At 42.3% G+C, this 12,082-nt stretch overlaps 1 protein-coding gene across 2 annotated transcripts in view; it reads right to left on the bottom strand.

Moving 5' to 3' along the window:
• Positions 1–12,082, bottom strand: part of ARHGAP10 (Rho GTPase activating protein 10) — a 421,521-nt gene that overhangs the window by 333,993 nt on the left and 75,446 nt on the right. For both annotated transcript variants that reach the window (XM_073576247.1, XM_073576246.1), the window contains exons 2-3: positions 1,040–1,135; positions 890–951 (exon numbers count right to left, since the gene is read on the bottom strand). In XM_073576247.1, coding sequence (XP_073432348.1) covers positions 890–951; positions 1,040–1,135 — 158 coding nt within the window. The remainder of the gene's footprint in view (positions 1–889; positions 952–1,039; positions 1,136–12,082) is intronic.

The raw sequence follows: 12,082 nt of genomic DNA, 5'->3' as shown, positions 1-12,082 counted from the left end.
GATGACGTCGCGCGAATGACCGTGAGACTTCGCGATCCCGCGAGAAGGGACGTCATCGCGAGCATTTTCGCAAAGGACTACCGGGAACGAGAGCGTGAAGAGAAGCGGGAAGGCTGCGCGGGACGTCGGAGGGTGAGAATAACAATATTTTTTATTTTATAATTCTATTTTTTACAGGGATATGGTACCCAAAGCCCGGAGGACAGTCTCCTCTCCTCCGGACCATGGGTACCATCCGCAATTGTTCTGCTTACTTTCCGCATGGTGTGCACAGCCACATGCGGGAAATAAGCGGAACAATGCATTCCTATGGGTGCGGGATCGCCGCGATTCCGCAAATTAATGAGCATGCTGCGGTTTTTACCGCGAAGCGATTCCGCCGCGGTAAAAACCGCAGCATTAGCACAGCATTGCGGAATCCCATAGGAATGCATGGAATGCTTATTTTTCGCGGCAAAATCGCGCGGTTAAAACCGCCGCGGAAACGCGAAAAAAACGCCACGTGTGAACATAGCCTAAGAGTTCACAAACGTTCAAGCACTTACACTTTTTTTTAAATTTATATTTTCTTCTAGCACATTCCTCATTAACCCTTTACACGATTAAGGGAACACGCCAAATTGCAATCAAGAGCATCATCTGACATATCCTGTGGCTGAGAATTTCCTTCCCTTCTTTCTATTTTCCTTAGAGAGGATGCTATTGTGTTAGATTTTGCAACCTGTTAGACTGGATATTTTTATTATTCAATTCAACAAAAAAAAAAAAAAAAACCAGGAAGACGATAATAAGTCACGTCATTCTGGCAGCAATAACAACCAAAACATAACAACTATTCTAAGATCAGTCATAAAATATACTACCTTGCCCTAAAAGCCACAAATCTCACCATTATCTCTCTCTGCTCTTCAAGGTTTCGTAAAAAATTAGAAAACTCCTGGAGAGATGCATCTGGAATACAACATTAGGAAAAAGTCAACCATCCAATTTGCCACAAAGACATCTGCATATGTCAACGAAGAAAGTAGGATGACCATACCGATACATCTCTCGTCATCAGTCTCTGCATCGCCGATGAATTCAAACTTGAAATCTCTTAGGGAATGGGCAAACTTTCTCTGAGCTGTTGACAGACCTGAAAACAGTAAAGAAGTCGGTCACAAGAAGAACATGCAATCCAAAACTTAACAATTTTTTTATGGTGGTGAATTTGTCACTATATAAGCATTTTGAGTAAGGGATCCACATAGCGCTACTTTCATTGTCTAAGAAATGGAGTCAAGTAAAGCGATAATTTGGGAGGCGTGTGGAATGGCTGCTTAGGTAATGGTCATAGATGTATACAGATTTGCTATTTCATTACAATTATAAATCCTTTTATATATACCAGTCATCCTTTTCTCTAATGAAGTACAAAACATTAAATGTGCTGACCAAGCGTTTAAAACAAGAGAGCACCAAATATACATATGGCTTGATTGCCTTCAATGGAGCCCATAAAAGTCTGAGACTTGGATCCAGAACAAATCGTGGAAGAGCACAAGTCATGCAAACAACGTATACGTGACAACTCGGAATCTGAAAGCATAGTGCCTAAAAGTATTTTGAGAACGTAATTATAAGTACCTTACAAAAGAGTAACTTTATTTTGGGTATTTGTAATGGGGAGGGGGGAGGATTTTAATTTCTTTAAAGGAGTTTTTAAGTAATATGGTAAGTTTCTTCAACATCCTGTGCCACCCACATTGGCTGAGTCCCTGAGCTCAATCACTGGCTGTAGTGGTCATGTTTGATGTAGACGGACCATGTCAGCTGCAGCTTAGAAAACCAAAGACGGAAGCAGTGGCAGAGAGGTGTTGCTGGCGCGGCGGATGGTGGGAACCAGCTCTCTTGATTATCTTAACAAAAAAAGCTTAAAGGGGTGGTTAAAGCTTGGGGTTCAAGTCTGCACTCACTATGTGACTGCAAACTTGTGAATCCTCATAGTATGCACACTGCGTGCTGTCAGGATTCTCCGATGCCGGGCGAGTGATTGCAAGTATGCGATTTGCATATATAACCTCACATGCCGACTAGACATGCGCAGCCTCATTTAATACAAGTGAGGCCAGACAAGTCTAGCTGGAATGTGGCTGGAGATATGCAAATCACATATCCACTCCCATTGCCGGAAAATCCTGACAGCACACAATATACGTGCCGTGAGCATTCACACCTACAGTAACTGCAGACTTGAGCCGCTATCCTGGACAACCCCTTAAAGAAATATATTCCCAGAGAACTCCTTTAACGATCGGACAACCCTTTAAAGAACTTTGCAAATATGAAAATGTTAACAAAACAAGCAAAATAATAAAAGCTCATGCAGCAAATGTTACCCAAATCCGGTAGGATTTTTCTGCTCCGTCAGACATTTCCAGTACAGTAAATCTTCCAAAAAAGGTAATTTTCTAACATTTCAAAACCACAAAGTCAATATTAAACTACAGGAGCGGGTACGAATTGTGCCCGCAATCCTTACATCGTTTTACTGCTCAAGGAAGCTGGAATCCCTGCTGTGCATATTCTGCGAGTGCAAAACCAATAGCATAACTGACGCTTCTCATACCAGACAGCACTTCTGACAGGTTCTGAAGAAGACCAGATCTTGTTTCAAGTAAGCAACAAATTTACAACCATCTAAGTTACATCAGGCTATATATAAGTTCACAGACTTGAGCGCCAGTCTTTAAATAAAGCCACACTTTTAAATATTCTGAACAATCTGTAAACGCGGACACAGGGACGCAAGAGGTTAAAAAAAAAAAAAAAAAAAATGATTCATAAAAAACAAAATACTCCAAACATCCTGCGAGGCTGCCAAATAATAATGGCAGAAGTAGAAAGCAACAGCTGCCCGTGCCAAAGGTTGCACTGCCTTCCCGTGTTCCATGTAATTGCACTTGAACAAAAAGCATTTCCTGGGTGCGGCATTAAAAAGGAGAACACTAGCTCCAGGAGTCCTTAAAGGAGTTGTCCACTACTCAGACAATCTGAGTGTTTGTCCCCGTTAAAATAAAAACACTTAGGCCAGCATCACACTGGCGTATGGCATCATATACGATATGCTAATGACCCTTGGCGTCTGCTCTGCTGTGAGCGTGAGCAGAGTGTCATGGTACTGTGCTCCGATCCTCTCGCACAACAGCATCGGAGTACAGGTGTGGTGGAGACAGAGAAAGTCATTTCTCCATCTCTGCTGCCGGCGTCTGTGAACATCGCAGTGCACTTGTGTGACATCCGAGTGCAGTGCGATGTTTCACACACACACCCATATACTTGTATGACTGCGAGTGAGCAGAGTCTCTCTTCGAATCGGCATGAGAAAATAATCGCAGATGTGATCTGCCCCATCGTATAACACTGGGCCGACTGCTATGCAATGTTTTATCACATAGCACTCGGCCATGTTATACGGTAGTGTGACTCCGGCTTTCTACTCCACTCTGGTGCCGGCGCTGTTGCAGCAGTGTCTGCATTCTCTTTCCCGGGGCTCACGTGAGGTTGCCGGCTTCACTCTCCCCACCTTCATATTAAACATCAAGAGGAAGCCAGAGAGCAACTGCAGCCCTGTCTTCCTGCTGATATTCAATACATCTGTAGGCAGGGACAGTGAAGCTGGTGCTAATTAGGCTCAGGGCTCCTGTGACACAACAACCTCACGTGAGCTCCGAGAGAGCGAGTGGCAACACCGCTGGAACGGCGCAGCACGGCTGTCTCAGGGGAACTTTCACACTGTGCTTTGTCTCATGTTCAGTGGTCACAATGGGGATTACATCGGATTCCCTTAGAGTCTATTACGCCTGACTGTCCACCTCCAATAGGTGTATATGATGCACAAATGATGCACCACAGAGCACACGTAGACTGTCGGCACCACTCTAGTCAATGGCCCCTTCAGCGCATACACCGGAATCCAGTTTCAAGGGAGGGTTCGGACGTAAGCTCCCACAGTGTCACTGAGTGTGGGGAAGAATGCAGTGTGAAAGCACCCCAAGTGATTTTATTTTAACAGGGGCAAAGACTCAGACTGAGAAGGGGTTTTTAGTGAAGTGGACAAACCCTTTAAAGGAAAGCCATCTTCAGAAAATGACCAATTGTTTAAATCAGCCTTTTAGGTTACAATTTTTTTCAAAATATATTTTCACAATATTTTTTTTTTTCAAATCATGATCTACATTGGTGTGAAAAACTGCATTTTGTGTTTACTTGTGCTATCCTTGTCTAATATTTACATTTGATTGGTGATGTGAAAAATTTACGGTAAGTTTGGCCAATATGCAAAAGAATAGGAAATCAAGAAGGGGGCAAACACTTTTTCACACTAGTGTATTAAAAGAAAAAAAAAAGTTGTAATCTTGCAATTTGCACACTGGCCACTGAAAAGCCAGAACAGTCTATACAGTTGTGGCCAAAAGTATTGACACCCCTGCAATTCTGTCAGATAATACTCAGTTTCTTCCTGAAAATGATTGCAAACACAAATTCTTTGCTATTATTATCTTCATTTAATTTGTCTTAAATGAAAAAACACAAAAGAGAATGAAGCAAAAAGCAAAGCATTGATCATTTCACACAAAACTCCAAAAATGGGCCAGACAAAAGTATTGGCACCCTCAGGCTAATACTTGGTTGCACAACCTTTAGCCAAAATAACTGCAACCAACCGCTTCCGGTAACCATCAATGAGTTTCTTACAATGCTCTGCTGGAATTTTAGACCATTCTTCTTTGGCAAACTGCTCCAGGTCCCTGATATTTGAAGGGTGCCTTCTCCAAACTGCCATTTTTAGATCTCTCCACAGGTGGTCTATGGGATTCAGGTCTGGACTCATTGCTGGCCACCTTAGAAGTCTCCAGTGCTTTCTCTCAAACCATTTTCTAGTGCTTTTTGAAGTGTGTTTTGGGTCATTGTCCTGCTGGAAGACCCATGACCTCTGAGGGAGACCCAGCTTTCTCACACTGGGCCCTACATTATGCTGCAAAATTTGTTGGTAGTCTTCAGACATCATAATGCTATGCACACGGTCAAGCAGTCCAGTGCCAGAGGCAGCAAAGCAACCCCAAAACATCAGGAAACCTCCACCATGTTTGACTGTAGGGACCGTGTTTTTTTCTTTGAATGCCTCTTTTTTTCTCCTGTAAACTCTATGTTGATACCTTTGCCCAAAAAGCTCTACTTTTGTCTCATCTGACCAGAGAACATTCTTACAAAACGTTTTAGGCTTTTTCAGGTAAGTTTTGGCAAACTCCAGCCTGGCTTTTTTAGGTCTCAGGGTAAGAAGTGGGGTCTTTCTGGGTCTCCTACCATACAGTCCCTTTTCATTCAGACGCCGACGGATAGTACGGGTTGACACTGTTGTACCCTCGGACTGCAGGGCTTCTTGAACTTGTTTGGATGTTAGTCGAGGTTCTTTATCCAACATCCGCACAATCTTGCGTTGAAATCTCTTGTCAATTTTTCTTTTCCGTCCACATCTAGGGAGGTTAGCCACAGTGCCATGGGCTTTAAACTTCTTGATGACACTGCGCACGGTAGACACAGGAACATTCAGGTCTTTGGAGATGGACTTGTAGCCTTGAGATTGCTCATGCTTCCTCACAATTTGGTTTCTCAAGTCCTCAGACAGTTCTTTGGTCTTCTTTCTTTTCTCCATGCTCAATGTGGTACACACAAGGACACAGGACAGAGGTTGAGTCAACTTTAACCCATGTCAACTGGCTGCCAGTGTGATTTAGTTATTGCCAACACCTGTTAGGTGCCTCAGGTAAGTTACAGGTGCTGTTAATAACACAAATTAGAGAAGCATCACATGATTTTTCGAACAGTGCCAATACTTTTGTCCACCCTCCTTTTTATGTTTGGTGTGGAATTATATCCAGTTTGGCTTTAGGACAATTCTTTTTGTGTTTTTTCATTTAAGACAAATTAAATGAAGATAATAATAACAAAGAATTTGTGTTTGCAATCATTTTCAGGAAGAAACTGAGTATTATGTGACAGAATTGCAGGGGTGTCAATACTTTTGGCCACAACTGTATGTAATGATTCTTCCATTTTTTCTCCATTCTTTGTCAGGGAAAATGTAATATTAAGATAAGTCTGCCATCCACATTGTTAACATTGTACGAAGGATCATTAAGCTCCTGAAGTAGAGAGAGTGCCATTCAAGACGCCTAAGCCTAGCTGGTATAAGCTTGAAAGTAAGGGTGGATGAACACATTATCCAAACCGGACATTCCCTGTCCCCTATTATGGCAGGGAGGGATGCAAGAAAATGAACTATTTAATATTGCTTTCCCACCCTCCCAATATTAGCTCACTGTCTAGTTACATATCTGAAATTTCCCTAAGAAAATGACAGGTAGTTGATCCCAGGACAAGGGATATAAAAAGACTGTTATAGACAATTAAAGTGCTGGGGTCAGCAAAGTCTGAGTGTGTTCCTTCAGTTTCCTACTCTCAAGGAAACAGAAGAACATCTATAGATGGAAATATTTAGGTATTTTATGTTGTTTCTCCTTTTTATTTCATAATGGTTTTGCACATCATGTAATTTTGTCTATGTTTTACTTATTATTCCTGTAAGCACTCTACATATTATATCAAAGTTTAAAACTTTAATAAGCTTGGTCTTTGTATGCGCTAAAGCAGGGGTGGGGAACCTGTAGCCAGCAAGCCATTTACGGTCTGCAACGTTCTGTCCCCGAGCAGATTCCCAAGGACCACAGAGCTCGGGCTGACAGTAGGCTCTTTAATTGATACACTGTGTGCACGCTGTACTCATTTCTGAACACTGCGGCGTTTGCAATGAAGGCACACGTCAGGACATCCTATGTGGGCAACGTCGGAGAGGCAGCCCCAGCCCCTCTTGTGAAGTATATGTCACCAGCGAGTCCTGTGATATGATGTACATGCTACGACACCAGCGTCTCCGGGGTTATCTATATGCTGCTGCCCCAGTCTCTAGTATGAGATGTATGTAATGCAGCCCCAGTGTCTCTTATGTGATGTACAGTGGGTACGGAAAGCATTCAGACCCCTTTAAATTTTTCACTGTTTCATTGCAGCCATTTGGTAAATTCAAAAAAAAGTTCATTTTTTTCTCATTAATGTACACTCTGCACCCCATCTTGGCTGGAAAAAAAAAAACAAATGTAGAAATTTTTGCAAATTTATTAAAAATGAAAAACTGAAATATCACATGGTCATAAGCATTCAGACCTTTTGCTCAGTATTGAGTAGACGCACCCTTTTGAGCTAGTACAGCCATGAGTCTTCTTGGGAATGATACAAGTTTTTCACACCTGGATTTGGGGATCCTCTGCCATTCTTCCTTGCGGATCCTCTCCAGTTCCGTCAGGTTGGATGGTGAACGTTGGTGGACAGCCATTTTCAGGTCTCTCCAGAGATGCTCAATGGGGTTTAGGTCAGGGCTCTGACTGGGCCAGTCAGGAATGGTCACAGAGTTGTTCTGAAGCCACTCCTTTGTTATTTTATCTGTGTGCTTAGGGTCATTGTCTTGTTGGAAGGTGAACCTTCGGCCAAGTCTGAGGTCCATAGCACTCTGGAAGAGGTTTTCATCCAGGATATCTCTGTACTTGGCCGCATTCATGTTTCCTTCAATTGAAACCAGTCGTCCTGTCCCTGCAGCTGAAAAACACCCCCCATAGCATGATGCTGCCACCACCATGTTTCACTGTTTTCAGTGTTGCACTGGGAAGTGCAACATTGAGTGAGTGAAGACTGATAAACCCTTTACAGTCGCACATCAACTGTTGAGACGTGGGTACGTAATATTCTCCATTTGCCTTATAATTGCAAAATCATAGCAGTGAATAGGTTAATTGTATTTTTTTTTTTAAATCTCATGCACAACAAGTGGGAAACCTCTAATACTGAGAAAAAAAAACAAATAATAAAAATAAACATATAAAATGTAGCCAATAAGAGACGATTGTTCTTTTTAGCAATAAAATCATGATGATATGTACTAAATTAACAATTAATACAGACCTGTTAAGACTAAGGCTACACTTAGGGCCTCATACACATTAATTTGATCATTCAGTAGACAGCCATCTTTTTTTACTTTCCCATACATCAGAATTTTCGTCTGAGCTCTCATGTGTAGGGATGAGCAGACCCGTGGAAGTCTGGTTCATGTTCCAGAACTTGCACCCGAACCCCATTGAAATCAATTGGGAGCCAAACCACTTTGAAATCAATAAGAGGCCAAACCCCACTGAAATCAATAAGGGGCCAAACCCTATTGAAATCAATGGGGACCCAAACCTTGGAGCTGGAAAATCTCTGTCTCTGACAGCAGTTTGTCTCTGAGAAGAGCAAAAGACTTGGTCACTGAAATTCAAAAAGCCGCTTGGAGCTGCCGAGTCCTGTCTTCAGAATCGCTGGGGGTCCCACCAATCACCAAGTTGTACCTAATCCTATGGATATGGGATCATTTATTATTTTACTATGCTTTGCTTATATAGCGCCATCATATTCCGCAGCGCTTCACAGACATCATCATCACTGTTCCCTTCAGGGCTCACAATCTACATTCCCCATCAGTATGGTCTTTGGAGTGTGGCAGGAAACCAGAGAACCCCAAAGAAACCCACGTAAACACGGTGAGAACATACAAACCCCAGATGTTGTCCTTAGTGGGATTTGAACCCAGGAACCGGGGCTGCCAAGCTGTAGTGCTAACCACTGAGCCACTATGCTATTTTGGGAATAACCCCTTATGGTCAACCTGGGTGCCACCACCAGCCAGATAAAAAGTGCACACTCCGTTTAGAAGGATAATATGTAATGCTTAATTCACCAAGAGACAAACTTTATCACAGACACTGTGCTGAAAAAATAAGAGCCCAATCAGAAAAAGTGAATTTTATAGTTTCAATAGTAGCGGTGTGAAAAGGCAACCAACATCTAAATCTCTAAACCACTTCTTCAAGGTACATGGCCTAATGCTAGTCATATGCTACAGTAGGATTTACTCAAGTTTCACATATATGGCACTACCTGAAGAGTTTATGTAAGACATTGAAAAGAACAAAGATTGAAACCACAGAATACAAATATAAGATACTCCAATACAGTTCATCTCAGTTTCATAACTCTTCAGTAAAGGGGTTGTTCAGGACTGATATTGACAACCTATCCTGGATTGGTAATCTGTCACGACTCGGTTGTCGGGTGACCCGGGACCAGGGGCTCCTACCCTGTCCCCAACGCTAGGGGTCGCCCTAGCTCGCCTGGTTGACTTCTGAAGGTGAAGATGCCGAGGCCACGTACCTTGCCTTATCTCCTGTATCCGCCCTCTGTCTGTACCCTTCCCCCACCCAGGGAAGAGGGGAGTAGTTGTGCACCGTAGTACACCAGACGAACAAGGTAACACGAACAGGGAAAATGGAAAATACCAGGCATACAAATATACACTCGCATATAACAGAAGTAAGCATCGGGGAGTGGAGGATGGGGAAAAACTAAAGTAGGAAAAGGAAAGAGAATTATCACGCTTACAAACAAACCTAAGCTACATTCAGTGATAAACCCACCAACTGCCATCTCATATAACCACCAAACATCACTCCTCCCAGCCATGCAGCGTAAGCTATCTCTGACTTTCTGTCAGTCAGGACCCAGATTATATAGGGGAGAGGAGTGGCTAACCGTGCTCAACTGGGAGCCCAGACTCCCAGAGCGCTCTACATGGCCGATTAACCCCTGAACTGCCAAAATAAATTTACACGGTTTAAAAAGGTGAATTGCTTCTTTTCAGTGCAGAAGTAGGAGCAATCAGATGCTGCGGTCTTCTGGCTCATCTCTGTTGTGGTAACCCCGTGACATAATCAGTATCAGATAGATGGGAGTCTGGATATGGCAGCTCAGCTCCTATTAAAGAGCATGAATGAAGCTGCAGTAAACCTGAGAACAGACACTACACCGTGCGTGAAATGGCGCTGTTCGGGCTGATTGGCGGGAGTACCAGTTGTCATTCACTGATCAGATCTGGATTACCTATACTAAGGACAGGTTATCAATACAGTATGCTCGATAAGGAAAAACCCCTCGAGAGGTTATCCATAGCGAAGACGTGAGGCATAATCACAGGATTTGGGATAGTCTGCAGAATGGGGGTAACCCAATTCTGTCTTACAGTTGAAAAAGAAATGGAGAAGTAGCAGCATGTTTTTGCAGTGTTCCTCAAGAGATACATATGGGAAAGGTGGTACTAGCACCTATTAGACACAGACATAGCCAGGGGACATGCCATAAATGTTTCTGATGGGAAAGACCATTTAGAGCAAGGGGGACCTAAATGATAATGCTAATATTTGCAGAAATTTGCTTCCACCACAACCACCAACACTAAACCTTTCAAATGCAATTTTTGCAAACCTAATTTCAAAAAAGTATGCGATGGGGGAAAAAACAGAAATCATGTGCTGGAATTACTGAGAAATGCACTACTGACAAGCGTCTGTTACAACATGTGACCAGAGTTCTGCAAATTCTCTTGTAAAAAAAGTCATTTAGTAGGAACTAACATATAAAGTTTATTTTACAACACGTACAACTAAAAAGCAGTGATAATGTAATTTACAGTTGTCTCCAATAGATGAGACAAACAAACATGGGTTTTCACAAAGTTTGCTGCTTTAGAGATTTTAGATCTTACAGTCAGATGTTTCTATGGAAGGTTACATAAGTACAATTTGATAAGTTTTTACACTTATTAACAGTTACACCAAGTTTCTGAAAGACTCAATATTTACAATGTTGACCCTTATTCTACTCCCTCCCCTCCGAAAGACTTCTTTGATACTTTCTGGCATACTGGACATCAAACCAATGATGACTGCATGTTCCCTTGGAGGTATCCGTGGTTAGCAGAAATAATCATTTCAAGCACCAGTCTCCTTCAGAATCAACTAGTCTGCTCTTATCACTCCATCATGCTGATTGAAATATATCAGCTGCCTTGTCCTTGGTAACACTTTCACCTGAGCCAAGGAGAATGTCACTGAAATTATGCAAGCAGATCATTTTGTGGCAGAGCTAAAAAGCCGGTGGAAATTAGGTTTTTATTATTAAGTTAATTTTTATAGCCGTAAAGGCAAAGCAAAACGTGTGGACCTGCCTGCAATAAAAAACTATCTACAAAGTTTTCTGGAGGGCTGCCTCTAAAAATTACTAGGCCACAGAAACATCTTAGTGGCCAATGATCGTAAGAGGCGCTCAGAGTGTTGGCATTCGAGTGAAGTTCACAGTGCCCTGATGCAGCTGCCATGTAACACCAACTAAACAGTTCCAGCCGCCCCGACATCATGGGAATATAAGGAATTATTCTATTAAATATGATACAATAGCTACAATTAAAGGGAATCTGTCACCCCTTTTTTGAGATATCATATAATGATCTCATTCAATTGTGTGTCACATAAGGATTCTTTTAGTACTTTTGCTTCTTCCTGACCCCGCACCTTTCATGCATAAATACCTTTTTTATATCGGTTCAGATGTACTGTATGTAAACTGCCACGGTCCGGTCCGCTGGGCGGGGCTTATTCAACTGCTCCCCCCCCTCCATGTCTTGCTCTACGCAAGAAGAAATGCGTAGAGCAAGACAGGGAGGGGGGAGCAGTTGAATAAGCCCCGCCCAGCGGACCGGACCGTAGCAGTTTACATACATCTGAACCGATATAAAAAGGTATTTATGCATGAAAGGTGCGGGGTCAGGAAGAAGCAAAAGTACTAAAAGAATCCTTATGTGACACACAATTGAATGATAACATTATATGATATCTCAAAAAAGGGGTGACAGATTCCCTTTAAACAATCATACGTAAAAAGACTCAACAACTGGTTTGGGATATAAAAAGGCCTCGGTGCTTTATTAAGGATAATGAGTAACTAGTAACCAATTAAACCAACAAAACTTTATAATAATATAACAATAACGACTCAGTCCTTAATCGACTCAAGTCGCCATCCAGTCCATCGTTAAATATTCCATACAAAGCACCAAGCC

This window comes from Dendrobates tinctorius, unplaced genomic scaffold (assembly GCF_039654945.1).
Source record: "Dendrobates tinctorius isolate UK_male_01 unplaced genomic scaffold, ASM3965494v1 ptg000008l, whole genome shotgun sequence".
Classification (NCBI taxonomy): Eukaryota; Metazoa; Chordata; class Amphibia; order Anura; family Dendrobatidae; genus Dendrobates; species Dendrobates tinctorius.
The sequence above is the reverse complement of the archived record's forward strand: the minus strand, read 5'-3'. Positions and strand labels throughout refer to the sequence as shown.